The sequence below is a fragment of the Cervus canadensis genome, chromosome 2, assembly GCF_019320065.1.
Source record: "Cervus canadensis isolate Bull #8, Minnesota chromosome 2, ASM1932006v1, whole genome shotgun sequence".
NCBI lineage: Eukaryota > Metazoa > Chordata > Mammalia > Artiodactyla > Cervidae > Cervus > Cervus canadensis.
The window spans coordinates 51,997,734-52,024,687 of NC_057387.1; the positions used below are offsets into that span (position 1 = coordinate 51,997,734).

A 26,954-nucleotide genomic window follows, 5' to 3' on the forward strand; every position below is an offset into this window, starting at 1 on the left:
TTGTTCATAGTGATGCTTCCTAAGGTACACTTGACTTCGCACTCCAGGATGTCTGGCTCTAGGTGAGTGAACCTACTATTGTGGTTATCTGGGTCATTATGATCTTTTTTGTATAGCTCTTCTGTGTATTCTTGCCACCTCTTAAAGTAGGGGTAATGTCCTCAGTTCAGTTCAGTCACTCAAGTCATGTCTGACTCTTGGTGACCCCATGAACTGCAGCACACCAGGCCGCCCTGTCCATCACCAACTCCCGGAGTCCACCCAAACCCATGTCCATTGAATCTGGCTAAAGTTTCATCCTCTGATCCAGACATTCTTCTTTAATAGTAATATTAACATTATTCTATCTATATTTAATTGGAAAGTTTTTTTTCCTATAGAGATGTGGCTCAAAGAAGTAACAATGTAGCAGAAAGTTATATAAACCACCGACTAATTACCACTTTCATATTACTAACTATTATTGTAGGTTATAAATGAATTTACCATATATGGATCTGGAATAAAGCAAATATTCTTCCAGAAAAGAAAAACACCTGACTGTACTATTATTATAATTAAAAACAGACTGACAGTGTAATTAAAGGTTTGCTTTAACTACTGATGTAACTGTTAGTATATACTATGGTGTTCAGAATATTTTATAAATATTATGCAAAATCCTGAGTAGTTTTAGATCAAGGAAGAGTTTATTTTTATATAATTGAGGAGTATGAGAAACAGATAAAAAATAAATAGGCAAATCCAAAAGGAAAAGATTTACATAAAGGAAATGCTCATCTTTTAAGACTGATTCTAAGAACGTTCCATACAATGGAAATATATTAAAAATAGCAATTTGATATATTATATGGCAATAATCCAATTCAGTAAGGCAAGTATTACCAAAAAATGTATTTTAAAAATATGTGGGTTAACTGAGGCTCAAAGAAGTTCAGTGAATTGCCCTGGGATCAAATCATTAATTCAGAAGGAACAATCAGGACTAGAGAATCTTTTCACTCATAATCCCAGGCTGTTTTATTTGGGCTGTCTTCTAGTAATATCAACTGATGCTTCCTGGTTCTTCTAAATATCAAATAAATGTTTCTTTCTGTAATAAAATGCCATTTTATTACACAATGATTTCCATATTGACCCACTTCATTAATTTGAGGTAGTCTTTTTAAAGTATATTCTCTAACCTAATTACAATATTATCCCCAAAGTCCTTACATTTTAATAATCGTATATGAAGAAATGAATCCATAGCAATTTACACATAGAAAGGAAAGATGATGTGGTCAAAAGTTACCATTTTAAGAGAAATAGAGCAAAAAATAGATATAGGTGTATTTTAAAAAGCAGAATGAATTAACCACTTAACTGAAGATTACTTGTAAGTGACATCTCATTACTTCTGTAGTATGAAATGCAAAATAGCCTCACTCAACCACAGATGTGTAATAGTTCCTAATTCATACAAACACTTCAACATTTCCAAGTATAAAAACTTATTAGAATTAGTTTAAACATTTCATCAACTTTTTTTGGTATTCACCAAGCAGTAAAATGTTATAAGAATGGGAAGAGGGAATTAGCTAGAAAGAAAAACAATATTTAATCAATACCCACCTCATGCATTAATTTATTTAGTTTCTTTACTTATTACAGTTGACCCCTGAACAACATGGGGGTTAATCGTGCATAATTTATAGTCAGCCCTCTGTATCTGCAGTTCTTCCACATCTATGAATTCACCAACCACAGACTATGTAATATTATAGCATTTACTAAATGAAAAATATCCATATTTAAGTGAACCCATGTAGTTGAAGACCATGTTATTCAACGATCAACTGTATTGTGAAAAGAGAAAACTTTATCATTTCAATATATACTGCATACATCGATTTTCTTAAGTTATAACTTTAGAAAAGTATAACAATTTCATTTTTAAAAAACTAACCTGTCTACTTCATCTCGTGCCACAATGTCTCCTTTCTTTAAGGCTTTTATAGCAAACATTTCATTTGTGTGTTTATATTCAGCCAAAAGCACCTGAAATTAGATTAAAATAATTATTTCTCATTTGAATGATTACTTTGTAGGCATTCTAAGAATGCCAAAGAAAGAAAATTTAAAAGATTACCTTTCCAAAATGTCCTCTACCCAAGACAGCACAACACCTGAAGTCTTGCAGATTGAATTGAAACATTTGTTGAGATCTGAAAACAGTAATGCCAATTAAAAATAAGGCAAAAGTATGGGACCGAACATGTAAGTAAAGCTGTGGATATATATTCTTTACCTTCTGTCCTCAAGTTCATGAATACCACTATACTCTAGGCCTGACTGAGGGATATCAGGCTCATATTCAGATTGAGATTTTGGAAGTATTCTATTTCTGTCATTCTCAGTATCAAAAACAGTTTCTGAATCCTGTAAAATATTAAACACTCATTAAATCATAGAAAATTCAGAAAACAACTTATTAGGTGAGAATAAAGAAAAAATGTTAAGTCAAAATAAATATGAATGAGAAAATAAAATTCAGATATTATTATTAGACATTCATTTTTATGGTCATAAATTATATATTACTCTTATCTTAAAAATGTAAAAAATGAATAATAAAAACACTAATTTGAAAAGATACAGGAGCTCCAACGTTCACAGCAGCACTATTTACAATAACTAGTTTCATGGAAGCAACCAAAGTGTCCACCAACAAACCACTGGTTTAAGAAAATGCGGTATATACAGATGGCCAATAGGCACATGAAAGGGTATCCTCTTACACTGTTCATAGGAATGTAAATTGGTGCAGCCACTAGAGCAAATAGTATAGAGGTTCCTCAAAAAACTAAAAATACAGTTGCCCTATAATCCACAATCCCACTCCTGGGCATATACTGAGACAAATTTCTAATTCAAAGAGATACATGCACCCCTATGTTCTTGCAGCACTATTTACAATAGCCAAGGCATGGAAATAACCTAAATGTCCATTGATAGATGAATGGATAAAGAACATCTGGGGGGTGTGTGTGTGTATATATATAAACATATATATATATATATAAACATATATGCAGACACACAATGGAATTACTCAGCCATTAAAAAAGAATGAAATAATGCCATCTGCACTAACATGGATGGATCAAGAGATTATCATGCTTGAATTAAATCAGAAAGAGGTGGACAAATACCACATGATATCATTTATATGTGGAATCTAAAATATAACACAAATGAACATATCTACAAAACGAAGCACTCAGAAATACACAGAACAGATTTGTGGTTGTCAAGGGTGACGGGGTTTGGGGGAGGAAAGGATTGGGAATGTGGGATTAGCAGACTCAAAACTACTATATACAGGATGGATAAACAGCAAGGTCCTACTATATAGCATAAGAAATTATATTCAATATCCTGTGATAAACTGTTATGGAAAAAAATATTTATATGTATAACTGAGTCACTCTGCTCTACAGAAGAAATTAAGCACAACATTGTAAATCAACTATACTTCAATAAAATTGTTTTAAAATGTGGTATATAGATATACAATGGAAAGTTAATCTCTGCCCACAAAAAGAATGAAATAATGCCCTCTACAGCAATATGGTGGACCTAGAGAATATTACCGTTAGTGAAGTAAGTCAGACAGAGGAAGAAATGGTATATATCACATATGTGGAATCTAAAAAATAATATAAATGAATGTATTTACAAAACAGAAACAGACTCATAGATTTAGAAAACAAAATTGTGGTTACCAGGGGGAGAAGGAATAGGAGAAGGACAAACTAAGGGTATAGGATTATTAGATACAAACTTCTATAAATAAAATAGATAATAGGATATATTGTATGGCACAGGAAATTATAACCATTATCTTGTAAAAAGCTATAATGAAATAGAATCTGAAAAAAATACTGAATCACTATGCTGTATACCTGAAACAGTGTTGTAAATCAATCATATTTCAATTAAAAAATGAATACATTACTTTCATTTTATACGCATTTTCAGGTTATCATGTTAACCTAGTTAGAAGATGCACAGTGTCAGGAAATACTTCATCTAATATCAGCCATACTCCCAGGCTCCTAGAATAAGCAACCTATTCCATCTCTAGTGGCCCATGGGCATCCAGAGGTTTTTATGTTTCACTCACAAGAAACAATTTAAAAGCGCATCTCATTCACTATGACGCTATAGTGTTAATTGCTCAGTTGGGTCTGAGTTTTCGCAACCCCATGTAGTCTGCCAGGCTCCTCTTTCCATGAGGATTCTCCAGGCAAGAATACTGCAATGGGTTGCTATGTCCTCCTCCAGGGTATCTTCCTTACCCAGGGATCCAAGCCCAGTCTCCCACAGGGCAGGCAGACTCTTTTCCATCTGAGCCACAAGAGAAGCCCAATGATGCTACAGCTGGTAAATTACCATGATGCTATAAGTGGTAATTTATTTGGTGAAAAGGAATTATACAAGGTTTAAAATGCCTTACCTGTCCTGGTGTATCCAAATCTCTTACAGATTCATCTATTTCTCCAAGGGAAGAATCACGTGGTGGGGCTGGAGGAGGCTCAGGTTCAAGGTCAAAGTCCAACTTGGTTACTGTGGAATCACTTATAAAAGATAAAGCAATTCACCAAAAGCAGTAACCAAAAGTATATATTTTAAATAGCTTTAAAATTAAAGCAAATAATTTTATTGTTTTTAAAAGTAAGTAGAGCACTAACTTCAAAATACTATTTGGAAAAAATGAGACTTTTAATAGATTCACTGTAATCAATATGTATGAGTGTCACAATAATTATTTTATAAAAGTTTAAAAATGTTAAAACACATACCTAGCTGGAGGTGCTAATTCAGGGATGCGTACATCAACCACTGGCACTGTAGCAGGAACAGGGGCTTGAGGGCTGAAGGTGCCAGAATGATTTACTGTAGGAATAGCTCTTCTCACAAGTCTTCCCCAAGTGGCGATATTAATATTCATTTGAGGAGCTCTGAGAAAGGTTTTGCCTGTGGATATTGTAAATAAAGAAAACCGAACAAGTAATTTTTGAATATATTACCAAAAGCCATAACTGAAAAATTCATATTCATTGGTTTATAATTTATGAAGAACAAACAGTATCTGTCATTTAAAAAAAACAGTTCTTAACTATTTGTTATTAAAGGCTAGTGCAAAAAAGCAGAATCAGTTTAAAAAATAAATAGGTAGGAATTGCTCATTTAAGTGTAGTAACGATAAGCAGATAAGGTTGACAAAAAAAAAGGAATTCTTATCTTTTAGAGATACTAACTGTAATATTTATGGATGAATCAATATGATGTCTGGGTTCACTTCAAATAAGCTGAGGAAGTTGTGAGTGATGGTACATGGATGAAACAAAATTGGACATGAGTTGACTGTTGTTGAAGCTAAGTGATGTTACATTGCACTAGTCTCTATGCATATGTATATGTTTAAAATTTTCCCTAATAAAATTAAGTAAATAATTGAACAAATAAGCAAAAAGCAAAGATGGGTATCACTTTTTAAATAGTATGTACATTTTAAAATATTTAAGATAACACCAAAACACTTTGTACCTGATTTCTTAGTAATTACCTTGTTGTTTGGAAAAAATTTTCTTTTGTCTTTGGAGTTTTGGTCTTCTTTCAATAACTGGATTAAAAAAGGTAACCTGCAGGGAAGAAAACTTAAGTTGACATGAATACAGCATTAGATTCGTGGTTCATGAAATTCAGTAAACCTCTAAGTTTTAAAAACTTAAGAGAATCTGAGATATAATTTAGTTCCATCCCCTCATTTTCTAGATGAGATAACAGACCTAGAAAAGAAAAATGATTTGTCACAGGGTAATATACTATTTAGTGGCAGAGTTGAGCCAAGAATTCAAGTTATCTGTCATTCAGCCTAAATACTCTTCCCACTTCTACATCATGTTGCTTACACATATAATTTCAATTGTAGTTATGCATATTTAAAATAAAATACATTTATTACCTCTGCAAATAAAGTACCCTGTGGTTCCAAATAGAGACACATGCCATGCCGTTGGTTGTCTAAAAAATCTTCTAACCTCAGAAATTTTACAGCACACAGAGATCGCCAATCACGCCAATAAACTGAAATTTCCAGTTCACGTGACTAGAATAATTAAATAAAAAATAAAGAAAACAGGGAAGACATCATTGGACACACATGTGAATAAAATATTACAAAAAATACAAAATACAAATACAATAAACAAAGATAACATACACAATGGTCACACTATTTTAAAGAGTGCTTTTATAATGTTTCTCTATTATGTATTACTTTAACAAACATATATTTTACTAAAAGGAAGAAATTCATATTCTGATACTCCTCAGTTAAGGCACTCCTTTTAGATAAAGAATACATAACTGGGAACTAACATTACAGATGAATGACCACAGAAACTCTTCCCCATCTTATAGCTTCAATATCTTTTGGATTTTCCTCTTCCAACTGGCATCATTTGTTGTGCTATTGTATGACCTCAGTGTTCACCTCAACCCATTTCAAACCTTTTTCTTTCTTTCTTATTTATGTATTTGGCTATGTGGCATGTAGGATCTTCCCCGGCCAGGGACTGACCTGTGGCCCTTGCGTTGGGGGTGTGGAGTCTTAACCACTGGACTACCAGTGGTTTTCTCGATGCTAAATCAGAAAAACGTCTGCAGACAGCATTTATTCTCTACTTTCAGTGTTCCACACACTGTGCCAAATACTGTTAAGAATGTTAGGTCATTTAATCTTCTAAAGAACAATACTGAGTAACAGGACCAGTGATTACAGGCGTCTGCGTAGGTCAGCAGCAAACAGAAAACTAAGTTTCTTACAGAATGATGTTCATTTATTACAATATCAGACAAAGCACAACAAAAAAGCTGCACAAAACCAGGGACAAGTATATTATACCATATCTACATGAGGGAAAACTCTACAGTCATTAAAAATAATGCTTATGTGGAAAAAGATATTTAAGGTTTTAACAATCAATTATTAAATATACTTGTAGAACACAGTTTATAATTTGGAGGTGAAGCCATAAAAAGACCTCTACATACAAGTCATAATCTACATACATTTAAATTATAAAGCATGACTTATCCATTCTGTTTTTCAGAATTTTGTGGATCATCCATAGAGACAAATTCCTTCAGGCTCAACAAAGTAATACATTATTTCTTTCATATAAAAACTTTCAATTTGTGAACTTATGCATCTTGTTATCTAGACTCCTAGTATGCATAATAAAAATTATTTGACTTTGAATAATAAAACTAGATGATGGAAATGAACACAGAAAATACCTACAAAAAACAACACATGAAAAAAATTAGTCAAGACACAATGTGCTAGGTCTCACAGACAATCAGGAAAAGCGACAAGGAAAAGACACCTTGGCAGTGAACACATAGCCTCACTGCTTCTTTCTGATATTACTAATGGAGAGAATATTTGTCATGAAAGGGGAAGTATAATTATTTCAAGATCAACAATGGCATTTAGAAGTGCTGAGTATTAATGCTATTTCTATTCAAGTTAGAATCTTAAGTATTTTGAAAACAGTTATCTTTGGAACTATAAACTGCATAACTGAACCAGAGGTTGGTAATTTAGACTACATTATTTTAGACTAGAAATGGAGAAGTCTACTTTCTGTATTGTCCAACAATATCAGGGAGGAAAACTTGTTTTGAATCAAGCAAATCAAAGTAGTACTGATGCTGGGGATGGAATTAGTAATACTTAAAAGTTGTTATACTTTTCACACTGTGACTAACACTTTCACTTTCGTAATAATATAAACCCTAAGTTACTGATTTAATCTAATTATTTGGAAGAATGAGGACAGGAGTGTGGATAGTTTAATAGTATGTATTGGTAATTTCTGATAATGCAAAACAATAAATAGGAATTCCTTGAGAAGTTCTCTACTAATCTTGTCCTCATTCCTACATCTCAGCCTCTCACTCCCACCAGTATCTACAATCTTTCCACAGCCTCAGCTCTTTGCATCCCTCTCTCTGACACCATCACCTCTGAACATTCTAGTAGCTCAGTCTTTCTAGCCCCTCAACATCCACTCACTGTTACTTCTAATCCACTAAGCCTACTACATGTCTACTGGCTCCCACTCCATCAATGATCTCTTCTTCCTTTTCCATTGATCAGTGAACATTCTCTAGTAGTCTGCTCTTAACAGAACTGGTTCCTGTTAAAATTTTTCCAAGCTTCAATTCATTCTGTTTCTAATATTGATAAAGATGGTTCCCCATTACACGAGCAAAGTTAATCAAAAGGAAATGTGAATGGGAAAAGATTATATATAAGGATTCTTGCTTTTTATTTCAATCTCTCATGGGAGGATTAAACTTTTTACTAGAGGAAGGCTGAGGGAATTCAGAAAAAAAGTGAAATTAGATAGCCATTGTGTTTCTAATAAACATTAGTAAAGACCAAATTTTGTAAGAAAATATAAAAAGGGTAACCTGATAAGAACAGATAGAACTCAGAACTGATAGTACACTTCAGAATCCTAGTTTATACTTTGGGCTAGTTATTTAACCTCTAGGGCACAAAATATCCTTATTAATCTGTAAAATGAGGAGGCTGGATTACATCAGTAATTTTCAAAACTTTTTTTTTAAGCTGCCAAATTTCAAATGACATCTTACCCTGAATCTCAAAACAAAATCAAAACAATGCACACACAGAAAAATAGTTTGTGTTGCATCTGAAATGATTCTGTAAGAGCCCTGAGCTCCCAGGAACATAATTTTAACTTTTCTAGATCATTCTAAATCTAGATAATTTCTAGAGTATCTCAAATCTCTAAAAAGACCTATCTGGGAGTTCCCCTGTGGCCTAGAAGTTTGAATTCTGGGCTTTCACTGCCATGGCCTGAATTCAGTTCCTTGTTGGGAAACTGAGATTTCACAAGTTACATGGCATGACCAAAAATACAACATAAATTAAAAAACAAATGAAAAGACCTATGAATTTTTGTATTTTGGAAAAGAAAGAAACAGTATAGACAACTTAGTTCTAGGATGTCATAGCAAAGAAGCTCAACATGAGGCAAAATGCTAAGCATGAACATGTCAGTTTAAAGTAATATCTTCTATAAATGTTTCTATAAACATTTTCTATAAATAAATATTCTAAAAGTATAAGGGACAAAATAAAAACTAAAAAAGTACATGAAAGGTAAAATATACTACATAAACAGAAGGATTTATTATGATTAGCAATGTGGCCTTCCCCAAAGAGGAGCTTATAATCCAGTTAGGGATAGGTAACATGCACATTAGGAACCCAGAAGGTCGAACTGGCCTAAGGGATGAATAACTTTACTTAGCTATGCAGTGTCTTCAAAGTTTCAAGGGAGAATTACTCCAAAGTGGGAAGAAAGTCTCATGTCATGAAGAAGAAATACAATTTCAGATGAAGATTACAGTGCAAGTAAAACATTACCAAACAACAGTTATCAAACTTTGTAGTCTTCTAAGTGTGTAGCTTGGGTAATAATAAATAATTCACTCTTTACCAGGTTTTCATCATCTTCTGCTATTTCTTCATTTTTGCCACTGTTAACTTTCTATTTCATACAAATTACCAAGGGAGAAAGAGCATTCTGAAGGACACTCATGGTCTACTATCAGCTCTGAAATTTATCAACATATAATCACTCTGAAAGGAGATCAACCAGTCAATCCTAAAGGAAAATCATCCTAAAGGAAAACGGTCCTGAATATTCACTGGAAGAACTAATGCTGAAGCTGAAACTTCAATACTTTGGCCACCTGATGGGAAGAACTGACTCACTGGAAAAGACCCTGATGCTGGGAAAGACTGAAGGCAGGAGGAGAAGGGAACAACAGAGGATGGGATGGTTGGATGGCATCACCGACTCAATGGACATGAATTTGCGCAAGCTCCAGGAGTTGGTGATGGACAGGGAGGCCTGGCGTGCTGCAGTCCATGGGGTCGAAAAGAGCTGGACATGACTGAGAGACTGAACTGAACTAAATCACTCTGGTTCTCAGTTTGCTTATCTATAAAACGATGGCAAGAAATTTTACTACTTTTAAGATCTATTTTAAATATAAAACTCTATTACAATAACTTGGCTACAAGAGAAATCTAAGCAGCCACTTTCCCTTTAACAATGTATCTCCCTATGTTTCATTTTGATCATATCATTCATTAAAATCCTATAATTAGTTTGAATAGGCTCTGAAATGAAAGAAAATGACAGTCAACCAATTGATTTCCCATTACTTAACATGCTCTTCTGTTATACTCAAATTCATAGCCATACATCAACGCCTAGGGCTAAAGAGCTAATGTCATTTAACAGTTAATGTGCCAGGCAACACAAGACATTTTATACACACTACCTCAGTATTTCTTCCTAACAGTCCTATAAAGATTATATTTTATTCCCATTTTAGAGATGGTGAAACAAATGTCCATTAGTAAGTTATATACCTTGTCTACCATCAAATAGCTAATAAGTAAATAGACAATGAACTGTTTGTCTGGCTTCAAAGCCAATGTTATAGCAAACCTATTATATTAAGAATGAAGGGAAACTGGAACATTTTATAATTCTAAATATTTATATACATTTACAGTTCAGAAGGAAGATTCAAGTACAATAAGACATGAAAATAATATTTACATACACTAACAACCTCAACTGTATTTTCCTCTCTAGTGGCTTGGCTGAATTATGTTGGTCTAACTAAACAGCTAATTTGGAGCATGTAACAATGCTAGCTCCAGAAAATATCATAGTTGGAAAAAGAGAAAATATCAGAATTTTTAAAAACTTGGAAGTGGGATCTTTTTCTGATCAAAGTTCCCTTAAGTCTCTCTTATAACTTACTAATTCAACTTTATTGTGAGAGCCTTGCAAAACTAAAAATAGAGCTACCATATGATCTTGCAATATCATTCCTGGGCATATATCATGAGAAAAACATGGTCCAAAAGAATACATGCATCCCAGTGTTTATTGCAATTCTGTTTACAACTGTCAAGACATGGAAACAACCTAAATATCCATCAACAGAATAATGGACAAGGAAGAGGTGATACATATATACAATGGAATATTACTCAGCCATTAAAAAGAATGAAATGATGCCATTTGCATAACATGGATGGACCTAGAGATTATCATACTGAGTGAAGTAAGTTAGGCAGAGAAAGAGAAATATTATATGATATTACTTATATGCAGTATCAAAAAAATACAAATGAACTTACGTACAAAACAGAAACAGACTCACAGACATAGAGAACGAACTTATGGTTACCCAGGTGGATGGGTGGTTGGGGAAAGATAGTTAGGGAGTTTGGGATTGACATCTCAACAGTGCTATATTTAAAATGGGTAACCAACAAGGATCTACTGTATAGCACAGGAAACTCTGCTAAATATGTAGTAATCAAATTGGGAAAAGCATTTGAAAAATAATAGATACATGTATAACTTAATCACTTTGTTGTACACTTGAAACAGTCCTGGGTGTTCATTGGTAGCACTGATGTTCAAGCAGAAACTCCAATATTTTGGCCACCTGATGTGAAGAGCTGACTCATTTGAAAAGACCCTGATGCTGGGAAAGATTGAGGGCAGGAGGAGAAGGGGAAGACAGAGGATGAAATGGTTGGATGGCATCATGGACATGGGTTTGGGTGAACTGCAGGAGTTGGTGATGAACAGGGAGGCCTGGTGTGCTGTGGTTCATGGGGTCACAAAGAGTCGGACACGACTGAGCGACTGAACTGAACTGAACTGAAACTAATAAAACATTGTTAACTACATTCTGATATAAAATGAAAAGTTAAAAAACTTCACTGAGAACTTACTGTAGCAGCTCAGTTTATTTTTTAACAGTACTATTCTTTGTACTGAAATGAAATCTACCATCACTGATTTTACTTTATCTTCCACACTCACAAAGCATACAGTCAAGGATGTTCAAGGATGAAAAGAACATGTACTACAATCTACTACTTGCCCCTTTTAAAGCACTTGGCAAACACTGCTACTTGATCAGCATAAACAACAACTCATCCAATAAACCTTAACAGTGAGCTTGAGGAAGTTACTACCAATCCATTTAGTCAATACACTCAAATGGAAATCTCACTGCTATCCCTACTTTATTTTTTGCTTTATTTGTTCCTCCTTGTAATTTAAAAATAATAACAACAACAATAATTTTATTTATTTTTGACTGTGCTGGGTTTTCATTGTTGCATAGGCTTTTCTCTGTTTAGGTTGGTGCAAAGGTAATTGCGGTTTCACATTGTTGAACTTTGCCATTTGATTATTCAAATTATATGCAGAGTACATCATGAGAAATACTAGGCTGGAAGAAGCACAAGCTGGAATCAAGACTGCCAGGAGAAATATCAATAACCTCAGATATGCAGATGACACCACCCTTAGGGCAGAAAGTGAAGAGGAACTAAAAAGCCTCTTGATGAAAGTGAAACAGGAAGAGTGAAAAAGCTGGCTTAACACTCAACATTCAAAAAAAAAGATCATGGCCTCTGGTCCCATCACTTCATGGGAAATAGATGGAGAAACAGTGGAAACAGTAAGAGACTTTATTTTTGGGGGCTCCAAAATCACTGCAGATGGTGATTGCAGCCATGAAATTAAAAGACACTTACTCCTTGGAAGGAAAGTTATGACCAACCTAGACAGCATAGTAAAAAGCAGAGACATTACTTTGCCAACAAAGGTCCGTCTAGTCAAGGCTATGGTTTTTCCAGTGGTCATGTATGGATGTGAGAGTTGGACTATGAGGAAAGCTGAGCACCAAAGAATTGATGTTTTTGAACTGTGGTGTTGGAGAAGACTCTTGAGAGTCCCTTGGACTGCAAGGAGATCCAACCAGTCCATCCTAAAGGAGACCAGTCCTGGGTGTTCTTTGGAAGGACTGATGCTGAGGCTGAAACTCCAATACTTTGGCCACCTCATGCGAAGAGTTGAATCATTGGAAAAGACCCTGATGCTGGAAGGGATTGGGTACAGGAGAAGGGGACGACAGAGGATGAGATGGCTGGATGGCATCACCAACTCGATGCACATGAGTTTGGGTGAATTCCGGGAGTTGGTGATGGACAGGGAGGCCTGGCGTGCTGCGATTCATGGGGTCGCGAAGAGTCGGACATGACTGAGCAACTGAACTAAACTAGAATACATTCTCAAATAAATGTGGTGACTCCTGCTCCTTTAATTTCATGATGTATAAATTTAATTTCATGATGTATAAATTTCATGCAGCCATGAAATGAAAAGATGCTTTTGCTCCTTGGAAGAAAAGCAATGACAAACCTAGACAAAGATTAAAAAAACAGAGACATTACTTTGCCTCCAAAGGTCCATATAGGCAGAGCTATACTGGTTTTTCCAGTAGTCATATACAGATGTTAAGAGTTGGACCATAAAGAAAGCTGAGCATCAAAGAACTGATGCCTTCAACCTGTGGTGTGGGGGAAGACTCTTGATAATCCCTCGGACAGCAAGGACACCAAACCAGTCAGTCCTAAAGGAAATCAACCCTGAATATTCACTGGAAGGACTGACGCTGAAGCTAAAGCTCCAATACTTTGGCCACCTGATGTGAAGAGTCAACTCACTGGAAAAGACCTAGATGCTGGAAAGATTGAAGGCAGGAGGAGAAGGGGATGACAGATGATGAGATGGTTGGATGGCATCACTGACTCAATGGACATGAGTTTGAGTAAACCCTAGGAGATGGTGAAAGACAGGGAAGCCTGGTGTGCTGCAGTCCTTGGGGTTGCAAAGAGTTGGACATGACTTAGTGACTGAACAACAACGCTATACATGACTTTAATGTACATTTCTTACTTTATGTTTTTTGCTGATGACTTAATAATTGAGGTTTATATTTATTCTAAACTATAGAAATGATGATAGACAAAAAGCATATTCAAGTGATATTTTTTATTTGAGTGACTTTTTTATTCAAGTTCATAAAGCAGCAAAGATAACTCGGAACATTAACAATGCGTTTGGCCCAGGAATTGCTAATAAACAGACAGCGCAGTGGTGGTTCAAGAAGTTTTGCAAAGGAGAGGAAAGCATAGTGGCTGGCAATTGGAGGTTGACAACGACCAACTGAGATCAATCATCAAAGCCAATCCCCTCACAACTATGTGAGAAGTTGCCGAAGAACTCAACGTCAAGCATCCTATAGTCATTTGGCATTTGAAGCAAATCAGAAAGGTGAAAAAGCTCGATAAGTGGGTGCCTCATGAGCTGACTGCAAATCAAGAAAAATCATCGTTTTAAGCATGTCTTCTCTCACTGTAATAAGAACAACAAATCATTTCTCAATTAGATTGTGACATTCGACAAAAAGTGGATTGTATGACAGCCAGCAATGACCAGTTCAGCTGATGGACTGAGAAGAAGCTCCAAAACACTTTCAAAAGCCAAACTTGCACCAAAAAAAGGTCATGGTTTCTGGTGGTCTGCTTCCAGTTTGAGCCACTACAGCTTTTGGAATCCCAAAGAAACCATTATATCTGAGAAGGATGCTCAGCAAATCGATGAGATGTACCAAACTGCAATGCCTGCAGCCAGCACTGGTCAACAAAAAGGGCCCAATTCTCCACAGCAACGCCTGACCGTGTAATCGCATAACCAACACTTCAAAAGTTGAACAAATTGGGCTACCAAGTTTTGCCTCATCCACTATACTCATCTGACCTCTCACCAACCAACTACCATTTCTTCAAGCATCTCAACAACTTTATGCAGGGAAAACACACAACCAGCAGGAGGCAGAAAATGCTTTCAAAAAGCTTACTGAATCCTGAAGCATGGATTTTTATGGTACAAGAATAAAGAATCTTATTTCTCATTGGCAAAAATGTGTTGATTGCAATGATTCCTATTTTGATAACTAAAAATGGGTTTGAGCCTAATCATGATGATTTAAAATTCATGGTCTGAAACTGCAATTACTTTTGTACCAACCTAACAATTGCAGCAAGTGGGGGCTACTCTCCAGTTGCAGTGCATTGGATTCTCATTGTTGTGGCTGCTTCTTGTTGCAGGCATGGGCTCTAGGGCACAAGGGCTTTCAGTAGTTGTAACACATGGGCTCAATAGTCGTGGCTCCCAAAGCACAGGCTGAACAGTTGTGGTGCAGGGGCTTAGTTGCTCTGAGGCATGTGGGATCCTCCCGGATCAGGGATTAAACCTATGTCTCCTGCATTGGCAGGTGGATACTTTACCTCTGAGTCACACGGGAAGCCCCTCCTTTTCACTTTAAAGACAGTTACCAAATCTTAGTTAAATCTATAATTGATTTTAAATCCCACTTTCTTTCAAGTGTTTCATTTGTAACAGGAATTTCATCATCTCACCATCCTAGCAACTCTTCACTAGATACTGGATAAGCTTTCATAAGGTTATGATCTGAGTCTACCCAGTTTTCTACTTCTCCTTGGCAAATCTTCCTTCTTTTCCTATGCTAGGGATACTGCTTAAGATTTGATTGTTAGAGCTTTTTTTTTTCTTCCTTTACAAACTTTTCCCCATTATGGGCTAGTTACTTTTTTATTAGCTTCTATATTTATATTGGGAAAGGAGTACATCAAAGTTGTATATTGTCACTCTGCCAGCTTCCTTGGTCCATGGGCAAGAATACTGGAGTGGTTTGCCATTTCCTTCTCCAGAAGATCTTCCTTACCCAGGGATCGAACCCAAGTCTCCTATACTGCAGGCAGATTCTTTACCAAGTGAGCTACCAGGGAAGCTCCAAAAAACACTGGAGTGGGTTGCCATGCCCTCCTCCAGGGGATCTTCCCAATCCTGGGACTGAACCCAGGTCTCCCTCACTGCAGGTTGATTCCTTACAGTCTGAGCCACCAGGGAAGCCCCTGCTTATTTAACTTACATTCAAGGAACATCATGTGAAATCCTGGGCTGGATGAATCACAAGCTGGAATTAAGATTGCCGGGAGACACACCAACAATCTCAGATACGCAGATGACACCACCTTAATGGCAAAAAGCAAAGAGGAACTAAAGAGTCTCTTAATAAAGTGAAAAAGGAGAGTGAAAATGCTGGCTTAAAACTCAACATTTAAAAAACGAAGATCATGGCCTCCGATCCCATCACTATGACAAACAGATGGGGAAACAATGGAAACAGTGACAGATTTTACTTTCTTGAGCTCCAAAATCACTGCAGATGGTGACTGTAAGCCATGAAATTAAAAGACACTTGCTCCTTGGAAGAAAAGCTATGACAAACATAGACAGCGTATTAAAAAGAAGAGATACCACTTTGCCAACAAAGCTCTGTATAGTCAAAGATACGGTTTTTCCAGTAGTCATGCGCAGATGTGAGAGTTGAACCATAAAGAAGGCTGAGTGCCAAAAAACTGATGCATTTAACTGTGGTGCTAGAGAAGACTCTTGAGAGTCCCTTGGACTGCAAGGACATCAAACCACTCAATCCTAAAGGAAATCAGTCCTGAATATTCATTGGAAGGACTGATGCTGAAGCTGAAGCTCCAATACTTTGGCCACCTGATGTAAAGAGCCGACTCTGGAAAAGAGCTCTTCCAGAGCATCAGAAAAGACCCTGATGCTGGGAAAGACTGAGGGCAAGAGGAGAAGGGAGTGACAGAGGATGAGATGGTTGGATGACATGACTGACTCAATGGATATGAGTTTGAACAAACTCCGGGAAACAGTGAAGGACAGAGAAACCCAGCATGCTGCAGCCCATGGGACTGCAGAGTTAGACAGTATTTAGTGACTGAACAACATCAACAATATTTGTATTATTTATATCTGATCATCTAAATCAGATGTCAATTTCCCTATCAAAAGCTCTTTAGTGGTGGTAGTTTAGTCACTAAGTCATATCCCACCCTTGCAACCCCATGGACTGTAGCCTGCCAGGCTCCTCTGTCCATGGGCTTTCTCAGGCAGAAATACTGGAGTGGGTTACCATTTCCCTGTCCAGGGAATCTCCCTGACCCAGAAATCAAACCTGTGTCTCCTGTACTGCAGGCAGATTCTCTGACTGCTGAGCCACCAGGAAAGCCCTTCAGTGAGGTGGACAGTATTAAAGATAAGGAAACTGATATACACAAAAAGTTAAGCATTTTGTCCAAATACATTTAAGTGGCTGACATAGTATTTGAACCAAGAAAAGCAATGGTGAGCCTGGTTAAGATGCTGCCTCTGAGATAGAAAAGAAATAAACTGGAAAAAATATTTTAAAAGTAGAGGCCAGAGCAGTTAAGTGCCACCTCATATCATCATTAAGCACTATAAATCTGCTTTCACTAATATATGTAATTTTTTAAAGACATATGTACCATTAACCTGAATACTAAATGATAAAAACATCTTTATCATTTAGATAAAATTATGATTAAATTTTAATATTTTCTTCCCACACACCAATGGATAAACCAGAATGTAAGTAAAATTATCACCATGGATTTAACTCTACTCTGGACCAAGTTTACTTCTGCTGGGTTCTGCAGCTATAGATTACATTCCAGCCACTCACAGTATCCATGAAATCCACTGAGATACATGGAGGAATGTCTGTCTGAGCATAACAGTTCACTTCAAATCCAGCTTTGATAATATAACCCACAAATGGTGAGTCAGAAAAATCTCCTTAGTGGTTAGAGAGCACATTATTAAAATTCAAAAAATAGTTCAATATTAGATCTCACCTGGTTGTCGATCTTTCAGGTTAGTACAAAGTCTATATTTTCAAATCACTGCACAAATGAAAGCTCCTGCAGCAATCTGATAAGGTAGATTTATATATACCTCATCAGATGAGAAATGTCAAAAATACCTAGGTTCTTCTTGGATTCTGTTAAGAATAAAATTTATCAAACTCTTCTAAAACATAAAATATACATGAAAAATGAATTATAAATATAATGAAAATTCAGGTAAAAAGTTTCTCATCTTACCCTGTCTAGTTCCAGTGTAAACTTCTGGTCCCACGACTGATTGGAAATGGGTTTCCAGCTAGTTTGACCAACCACAGTATTGTCCAGCTTCAAAACTGCACAGACATCATCTGTAATTACAATTTAAAATTTGATTAAGTATTTTAAAACCTTTAAAAATAGAAATAACACTGTTTAATGTCAACAAAAGTTTTATGATACTTTGAAAATAAGTTTTTCTTACTCACTACTGAAGCTTTTAAATCTTAAACAGCTAGCTGTGTATAAACACACACATACACTCCTACTAGACCCTTCCCAAGATATCTTTTGTGTTTTACAAAAATACAAATAGTAATTGGTATTTCGTCTACATCAGAAAATGACTGAAAGGACTGACAGGGGGCCAGTAGCTGTTCACCACATGTATGTGTGGGTGTGTTTTTATTTATCATTATCAGTCACCTGGTTTTTCTCCCTCTGCATTTGCCATTAAGGTTGTTACCTCAAACGATTTTTATTTTTACATTTCTCCTAAAGTCTCTCTCCATATACAGGAAAGCAGATATACACTACTAGGCTGAATTGTTACATGCCTTTCCCACGAGTTATATATTTATATCATAGTTTATGACTACTTTAGAGTATCTCCAAAGTACTTTCATAAACCTCTTGTATTTTATTCTTACCACCTTTATCCACTCCCCCATTTTAGTTTACTTCTCGGACACTAGGCTATAATCCTAATTTAACATGGTTATTTATCAAAATTTCTTCATTACTTTAGAAGTGTCATTATTCCATTTAAAGAATCAAGATGTGACACAAACAGTTTGTCATAAAGAGTGATGTTCAGTATTTCATTATTCCAAAGAAATGAATGCTATATGTCATTCAGTTTTCCAACATTTTCAGTATGGTAAATTTTGTAGCCTTTTAAATTTTCCTGTCATTGCAGCTTTTGATATTTCAAACTATGGAAATCATAATTTTAAAGTCTGTTGTCCAGCTTTGACTCTTCTCACTCTTCTGTCCCCACCACTTAGCCCTCTGTATAGGACTTTAATTTGTTATTTGAATTGTTAAAAAAAAATCTGATTACTGAACTGGATAAGTCATCAGTTTTTAGGAGATTTCGACTACTTCCGCTTTTACTTTTACTCGTTCTGCTCATGAAGGATGATCTGGTCTCACTTGGACTCCAACCAGGTAGCGCAACTGATGCTGCTTTCGACCGTCCAGGGACGTTCTCTAGGATATCTTGACAGCCCATAAGACGAACTTCCAAAGTACCTATAGCACATTTAAGTATCAAGTAAGAAAACATCAATTCTCCACACATAGAATTATGTCTTTGTTAACTATTAAGAAATAGAGGGGGGAAATGTTTGCTAAAATAACAAAATCTCTTCTCCCAGAGGTTCTCTGAGGTAACTATCTTCTTTCCTGCTTTATTTAGAGAAACTTATTAAAAACTTTCACTTAAGACAACTATAAAAAAAATTTATAGAAAGAAAAGCACTTCCCAAAAGCTGTCTACGGGGCACAGAACAAAACTAGTTACATCATCTTCTAGTGTATATGAATAGTCACTTCTGTAATTACATGGAAGAATTACAGAATTATGTGGATAAAACACGTGGGAGGGGAAATATAAAGCTAAATAATATGCCTATTAAAACAGACATACAGAAATTAGAAACAAGGAAATCTGACTATGTGAATAACATTTGTTTTTAATAGTTGCACAGTTAACATAGAAAACGACTATAGGTTTTTTTGGGAGGGGGTTGAATAGATGGATTTCTGTTACATTTGAGATGTAAAAATAACATTATCTTTTCACTTTAATAGTTTAGTTAGTCCAATAATAATGGGCTATAATTATCCAAGCATAAAATAATTGTTATTTCCTTAGGCAAATACATATGAAAGGTGTTCAAATGAAACTGAGGACACTGAGCTTAGCCATCTGGAGATACGGCTTTGTCATCATTTGGGCTAGAGTTAGTGTACTAAAATTTTAAAATGGTTCTTCAGTATTAAAATTTTAGATACTGCATATAGTAAGCACTTTAGGAAGAGTATTTCCTGGGAAAAGCTGTTCCATTAAACTTAAGTAATTAAAAGTTAATTTTATTTAAAGTTTTTAATTATTTAAAAGTAACCAAAGGACTTTCAGCAAAGAAAGTCTATATTTACTCTCAACTCAAACAACTTAAAGAAAAAGTGGCTAATGGACATCAGTACAGAAAGGGGGAACTCAGGTGGAGCCAAGTGGACTACCTGAGTTAAGGAGACAGAAACGAGTATTGAGACTGCTCTGAGGGGGCTAGACTTCACAGCCAGCATAAGGGAAAAAATATAGCTACCCAGAGACAGAATTCCTGAGAAGTACAGAAGGTTCCTCAGACTAAGTATTCAGTCTTGATTCAGGAATAAAGAATAATTACCCTTAAACTAAACAATGCTGTAGTCCCATATTACCCAGGGACTTCCCTGGTACTCCAGTGGTTAAGAGTCCACCTGCCAATGCAGGGGATGTGAGTTTAATCCTGGCCTGGGAAGATTCTGCATGCCGCAGGGTAACTAAGTCCTCGAGCCACAACTACTGAAGTCCGTGGGCTCTAGAACCTGTGTTCTGTAACAAGCAAAGCCACATAAATGAGAAGCCTAGGCACCACAACAAAGAGCAGCTCCCGCTCGCCACGACTAGAGAAGGCCTGTGTGCAGCAATGCAGACCCAGCACTGCCAAAAATAATTCAAAAAAATAAAAATTAAAAAAAAGCATTACCCAAAAGATCAAACTGTTTTCAAGTAATTTAATTGTGACCTGGAATAAAGCTCAAAAATATCTGTAATATTTGTAGGAATACAAAAATATCCAGCACCTAACAAGCTAAAATTCAAAATGTCTGGCATTCATTCAGAGATTACCAGGAATATTTGTTTTCTATTGCTGTATTACCAATTATCACAACCATAGTGCCTTAAAGCAGCACCCATTTATTACCCAATAGTTCTGTAGGTCAGAGTTTGGGTGGGAGGGTCTGCACTCTTTGCTAAAGATTTCATAAAGCTGAAATCTTTGTTGTCTGCCAGGCTGAGCTCTTAATGTGGAAGTTCTGAAGAAGAACCTGCTTCTAAGCTCCTTCAGGTTATTGGCAAAATCTAGTTTCCTGAAGCCATAAGACTAGGGATTCTATTTCCTTGCTACTGACAGCCAGCGGCTATTTCAAGTTCTAGAGGTGACCCCACCCCATCTCTAAGCCAGCAAGGGCACATAAAATTCTTTTTATGATTCATATCTCTCTGATTTTTCCTTCTTCCATTGGTCAGGGAGGGCTTCCCTCATAGCTCAGTTGGTAAAAAATCCACCTGCAGTGCAAGAGACCCTGATTCAATTCCTGGGTGGGGACGGTCCACTGGAGAAGGGATAGGCTACCCACTCCAGTATTCTTGGGCTTCCCTGGTAGCTCAGCTGGTAAAGAATCTGCCTGCAATGAGGGAGACCTGGGTTCAATCCCTGCATTTGGAAGATCCCCTGGAGAAGGGAAAGGCTACCTACTCCAGTATTCTGGCCTGGAGAATTCCATGGACTGGTATAGTCCATGGGGTTGCAAAGAATCAGACCCAACTGAGTAGCTTTAATAATAATATTTGGCCAGGGAAATTTTTCTGCTTTTTGAGGGGCTCATGTGATTGTATTAAGCTGATCCAGATAACTGTCCTTTACATTAACTCAAATGAGTAGTAACCTTAATCACAAATGTAAAACTCTCCTTTGCCACATCACAGAAGTGATGCCCCATCATATTCACAGGGGACGGATTCTGGAAGTCATTCTTAATATTCTGCCTATCATACCAGGAAAGCAAATAAACAGAAAAACAGGACACATTTAAAAAATAAAACCAAATGAAAACCAATATAAAACTGATATAAATATTATGATTGGCAGACATTCACACAGTTAGAAAAAAATTTCTAGAGATGAAAACTACATTGTCTGAGATTAAAAAATAAAAAAAAACTGTATGGGATTGGTGGCACACTCACACTGCAAAAGAAAAGAACTTGGTGAACTTGAAGCTAGAGCAATATAAATGATCAAAAACAGAAGATAGAAAGGAAAGACTTGGAGGGCAAAAAACAAATTAAAAATCCCAAAACAACACATATGTGAGCTGTGAGTTTAACTTCTAGTGTCCTAATACATGAGTACTTAAAGTCCTTCATGAAAAATAGAGAAGACAGAGAACAGAAAATACATTTGGAAAAATAATGACTAAAAATTTTCCAAATGTGATTAAAACTATAATGTGCTTGAAACTTTCCAAGAAGTTCAATAAACACTAAGGAAAAGAAAAATAAGTAAATTACACCAAAGCATAACATAATTAAATTTCTCAAAACAAATGATAAAAAGAAAGTTTTAACAGCCACCAGAGAATAAAAGACATACCAAGATCAGGGTGGCAGCAGATTTCTCATTAGAAACAATGAAAGCAAGACAGAGAAGCAATATCTTTAAAGTACTGAGGAAACAAACCATGAACCTTAAATTCTAAATATACTGAAAGTATCTTTCAAAAATGAAGCTTTTTCAAATATAAAAGTGGATAAAGAACGCACTATCAGAAGACTACCATGTGATCCAGCTACACCATTCCAAGGTATTATCCAAGTGAAGTGAAATGTACGTTCACACAAAAATTATACAAGGATATTATCAGCAGTTGTATTTGAAAAAAGTGAAAAATGGAAACAACCCAAATATCGACTACAGGTGAATGGATAAAAAAGTTAAGGTATATTCACACAATTAAATACTGTCAACAACAAACAGAAAGGAACTACTGGTAGATGCAATTCTTCTGAATTATTCAGAGTGAAAATGGCCAGATTGCCCCCCGCACCACGCCCCCCCCCCCCGCCCCGCCAAAAGTATACACTGTATGATTCAATTAATACAGAGTTCTACAAAATGCAAACTAATATCTAGTGACAGAAACAGGCCAGTGATTTGCCGAGGGACATGTATGGGGAAAGCAAGCATGAAAAGAGCAAGAAAGAGGGGTTTCACAGAGGCACAGGAGGATACTTTTGGAGACAATGTATATAATTATCTTGATTGTGGTGATGGTTTCATAACTTTAAACATATAACAAAACTTCTCAAATTATATACTTCAAATATATACAATAAAACTGTTCTATAGACTGGATATTGATAATGGTAGCTCAGGTATATTTATTTACTAAGAATTGTAAAACTATATTTAAAACCAGTAAAAATTGGAGTATTATTTCAAATATGTCCTAATAAAGATGGCTAAGCATGAGGGAAAACTTCAAACTTATTTTTGGTTTGGCTATGGAAACTCACTGTTAAGTATGAAGGCTCATTGTAAGTTTAATGAATATCATTTCAATTCTGGTTCAAAAGAAACAACTTGTGTCTGTGTTTTATTTGCTTTTTTTTGTTGTTGTTAAGGTGGTAAACTTAGTTCATTTCCACTGTAAATGTTTGGATGCAAAAGTCATCCTGGGAAAACTGAAAACATCTGGTTACTACTTCAAATCCTGGTAAATAATTAAGTATTTTAGTAATCTCAATGTATTAGGAGATGACAATGTTCAACACCTGCTTTCATTTAGGAAAAAACCTGGAGAGATTTAAGATCTTTATTAAGTATATAGAAGTTTCTGTCTTTTACGAGGTGACATAACTGCAACTGCATATAACCATATAAGAAATAGCTTAAAATTACATTTTTTACTTTTATAACCCATAATATGAAATTTTAAAAACAAGCAAAGCCAAGGAGCAAATGTTCTTATTCCATTAGAATAAGTAAGTATTTTTTAATTTCTCTTACTTTCTGGAAAAATTATTTTATGTCAATTTTACTAATTCAGTATTTCAACTTGGTACAATTGAGTAACTTTTTAAAATTCTGAGGAAATCTTTCATAAAAACTTGAAACTAGTCTTGAAATTTTGGACTAAAAAACTCAATCATACTTTGTATCAAAGTAATTTGTAAATTTCAGTATTATAAGCATAACACTGCAAAAGAAACAAGTGTAAATGAGACAAACCATAAATAGCATGCAGTAAAAAGTCAGGGCAGTAAATACTCCAACTAACTTATCTAGGCTAATCCTTTATCATGTGTAATCCTTTATTAATACCACTACTATTTGTCTTTCTAGTTAATTCCAAATTTAAAGTCCAGTAGATAATTAAAGGAATTTTTTAAAAAACCAAAATATCTTAAGATACTTCCTTTTAGGCTTGATTTACATCACTAAAAGTAAAGTTAAGTAAGGGAATGAAGAACACAGAGAGAACTCAAAAAAGGTTAAAGAGTTAGGAAGAGGTGCCAGCTAGAATAGAAAAGGAAGAGGTGCCAGCTAGAATAGAAAAGGAAAATAATTTCCAGTCACATCAGCTGATTTTCTAAAATGTAGCTTTATTACTTTTCTAAAAAGACTTCAGCAATTATATTTTAACCAGTGAATCTTTCTTAAGTTTTGAATATTATGTTCAGTCCTGAGCCATGGGGTGGGGAAACTTAGATAAGTACAGTCCCTGACTTATTATCAAATAATATTTACCAAGTATCTACTGAATGTATAAAGTACCCCGTGATGGGGATTAAGAGTACATGTAGGTAGATGACAAAGTCTTTGTTCTTCACAGGTCTATATTCCAGTTTTGATTTAAAAAAAAGAATAAGACAGGTAATAAGTCAAAGACATTTAATAGGCACTGTGCACAAACCAGATGAATTGTGACAGAAGATGAGTAATACGAGTTACAGAGGATGTGGTTGGAAAGATAAATGCTTTATTTACTTTTAAAAATTTTTATTGGAATGTAGTTGATTTACAGTGTTCTGCTAGCCTCAGGTGTAGAGCAAAGTGAATCATTATACGTATACATATATCCACTCTTTTTTAGCCTCTTTTCCAATACAGGCCATCACAGAGTACTGAGCAGCGTTCTCTGTGTTATATACAGTAGGTCCTTATTAGTTACCTATTTTATATACAGCAGTGCATATATGTCAGTCTCAAGCTCCCAATTTATCCCTAGCCCCACCTTACTCCCTGGTAACCGTAAGTTTGTTTTCTACAGCGGTAACTCTATTTCTGTTTTGTGTTGATAGGTAAGTTCATTTGTACCCTGTTTTTTAGATTCCACATAATGCAATGTCATATATTTGCTTTTATCACTCAGTATGATAGTCTCTGGCCTTCCCAGGTGGCACAGTAGTAAAGAATCTGTCTGCCAATGCAGGAAACCCAACAGATGCAGGTTCGACCCCTAGGTTGGGAAGATGCCCTGGAGTAGGAAATGGCAACCCACTCCAGCATTCTTGCCTGGAAAATTCCATGGACAGAGGAGCCTGGCAGGCCACAGTTTCTGGCTACAACTGAGCACACATGCATGCACATGACAATCTCTAGGTCAATCCATGTCACTGCAGGTGGAATTATTTTGTTCCTTTATATGACTGAGTAACATTCCATAGTTTATATGTAACACATTTTTTTAAACTTTTTTAAAATTTAAATTAATTTGTTTATTCTACTTGGAGGCTAATTACTTTACAATATTGTAGTGGTTTTTGCCATACATTGACATGAATCAGCCATGGGTGTACGTGTGTTCCCCATCCTGAATCCCCCTCCCACATCCCTCCCCATCCCATCCCTCAGGGTCATCCCAGTGCTCCAGCCCTGAGTAATCTGTCTCATGCATCCAACCTGGACTGGCGATCTATTTCACATATGATAATATACATGTTTCAGTGCTATTCTCTCAAATCATCCCACCCTCGCCTTCTCCCACAGAGTCCAAAAGTCTGTTCTTTTGTTTATGTGTAACACATCTTTATTCATTCCTCTGTGGATGGACATTTAGTTTGTTTCCAGGCCTTGGTTATTGTAAATAGTGCTGCAATAAACATTGGGGTGCATGAATCATTTCAAATTATGGGTTTTTCTCCCAGATATATGCGCAGGAGTGGGGCTGCTGGATCATATGGCATCTACTGCTGGTTTTTAAGGACCTCCATACTGTTATCCACAGTGGCTATACCAGGTTACATTCCCACGACAGTGTAGAGGATTCCCTTTTCTCCATACTCTCTCCAGCATTTACTGTTTGCAGATTTTTTGATGATGGGCATTCTTACCAGTGTGAGGTGATACCTCGTAAGATAAATGCCTTAAACAATAAATACTTTATAAACATTTAAAATACAACAGAAAGTTTGGGCCAGAGGCTTCCAAGCTTTTCTGTTTCATAGTAGCCTAGTATCTCAACTTTTTCATTGTGCTAGTAGTCTAAATGATACACCAAACAGTTCTGTTTCATAGGATATTATAACAAATTAATAACTATTTGAAAAAATAATACACTGAAAAGTTTCATATTTCATTCTTAAATAACCATGATCACTTTCTAATGAGATGTGTGTACCTACTGGGCACTGTACAATTTATCAAACTTTGGAATTAGATTGGAAAGTGCCACCATTATTTTCTATTCCATATTGATTTTCCTATAGTATTTATTAATATAGCAGTGAAGGAAAATTCACTTGGCATCCCAGGGTACCGCAAATTTAGGAACTCAATTTGGTAACTGAAGCTTTAGACTGATCTTAATAGTAGTAACAGCACTGTCCAACTATAAATTTGTCCTTCAAGATTTAATGTAGAAGTCTGCCATAATGTAAAACTGATAATGATACCCAAAGCTACTAGAATGTGACAGTATGCTGTGCAATTCTGAAGAACACTTTCATATCCTCAAAATATTTAATGACATTATTTTTAAGGTAAAGCCCCTGCTGACATTCATATTGATCATTTAAGGATTCCTGGGGATGAGGAAGGCCTAT

At 35.8% G+C, this 26,954-nt stretch overlaps 1 protein-coding gene across 2 annotated transcripts in view; it reads right to left on the reverse strand.

Annotated features, from left to right (window-relative positions):
* The window catches only part of PKN2 (protein kinase N2), a 142,141-nt gene that overhangs the window by 21,760 nt on the left and 93,427 nt on the right, over positions 1–26,954 (reverse strand). For both annotated transcript variants that reach the window (XM_043460749.1, XM_043460750.1), the window contains exons 7-15: positions 19,142–19,327; positions 18,056–18,165; positions 6,014–6,157; positions 5,615–5,690; positions 4,848–5,022; positions 4,502–4,622; positions 2,291–2,421; positions 2,132–2,207; positions 1,949–2,040 (exon numbers count right to left, since the gene is read on the reverse strand). In XM_043460749.1, the coding sequence (XP_043316684.1) occupies positions 1,949–2,040; positions 2,132–2,207; positions 2,291–2,421; positions 4,502–4,622; positions 4,848–5,022; positions 5,615–5,690; positions 6,014–6,157; positions 18,056–18,165; positions 19,142–19,327 (1,111 nt within the window). The remainder of the gene's footprint in view (positions 1–1,948; positions 2,041–2,131; positions 2,208–2,290; positions 2,422–4,501; positions 4,623–4,847; positions 5,023–5,614; positions 5,691–6,013; positions 6,158–18,055; positions 18,166–19,141; positions 19,328–26,954) is intronic.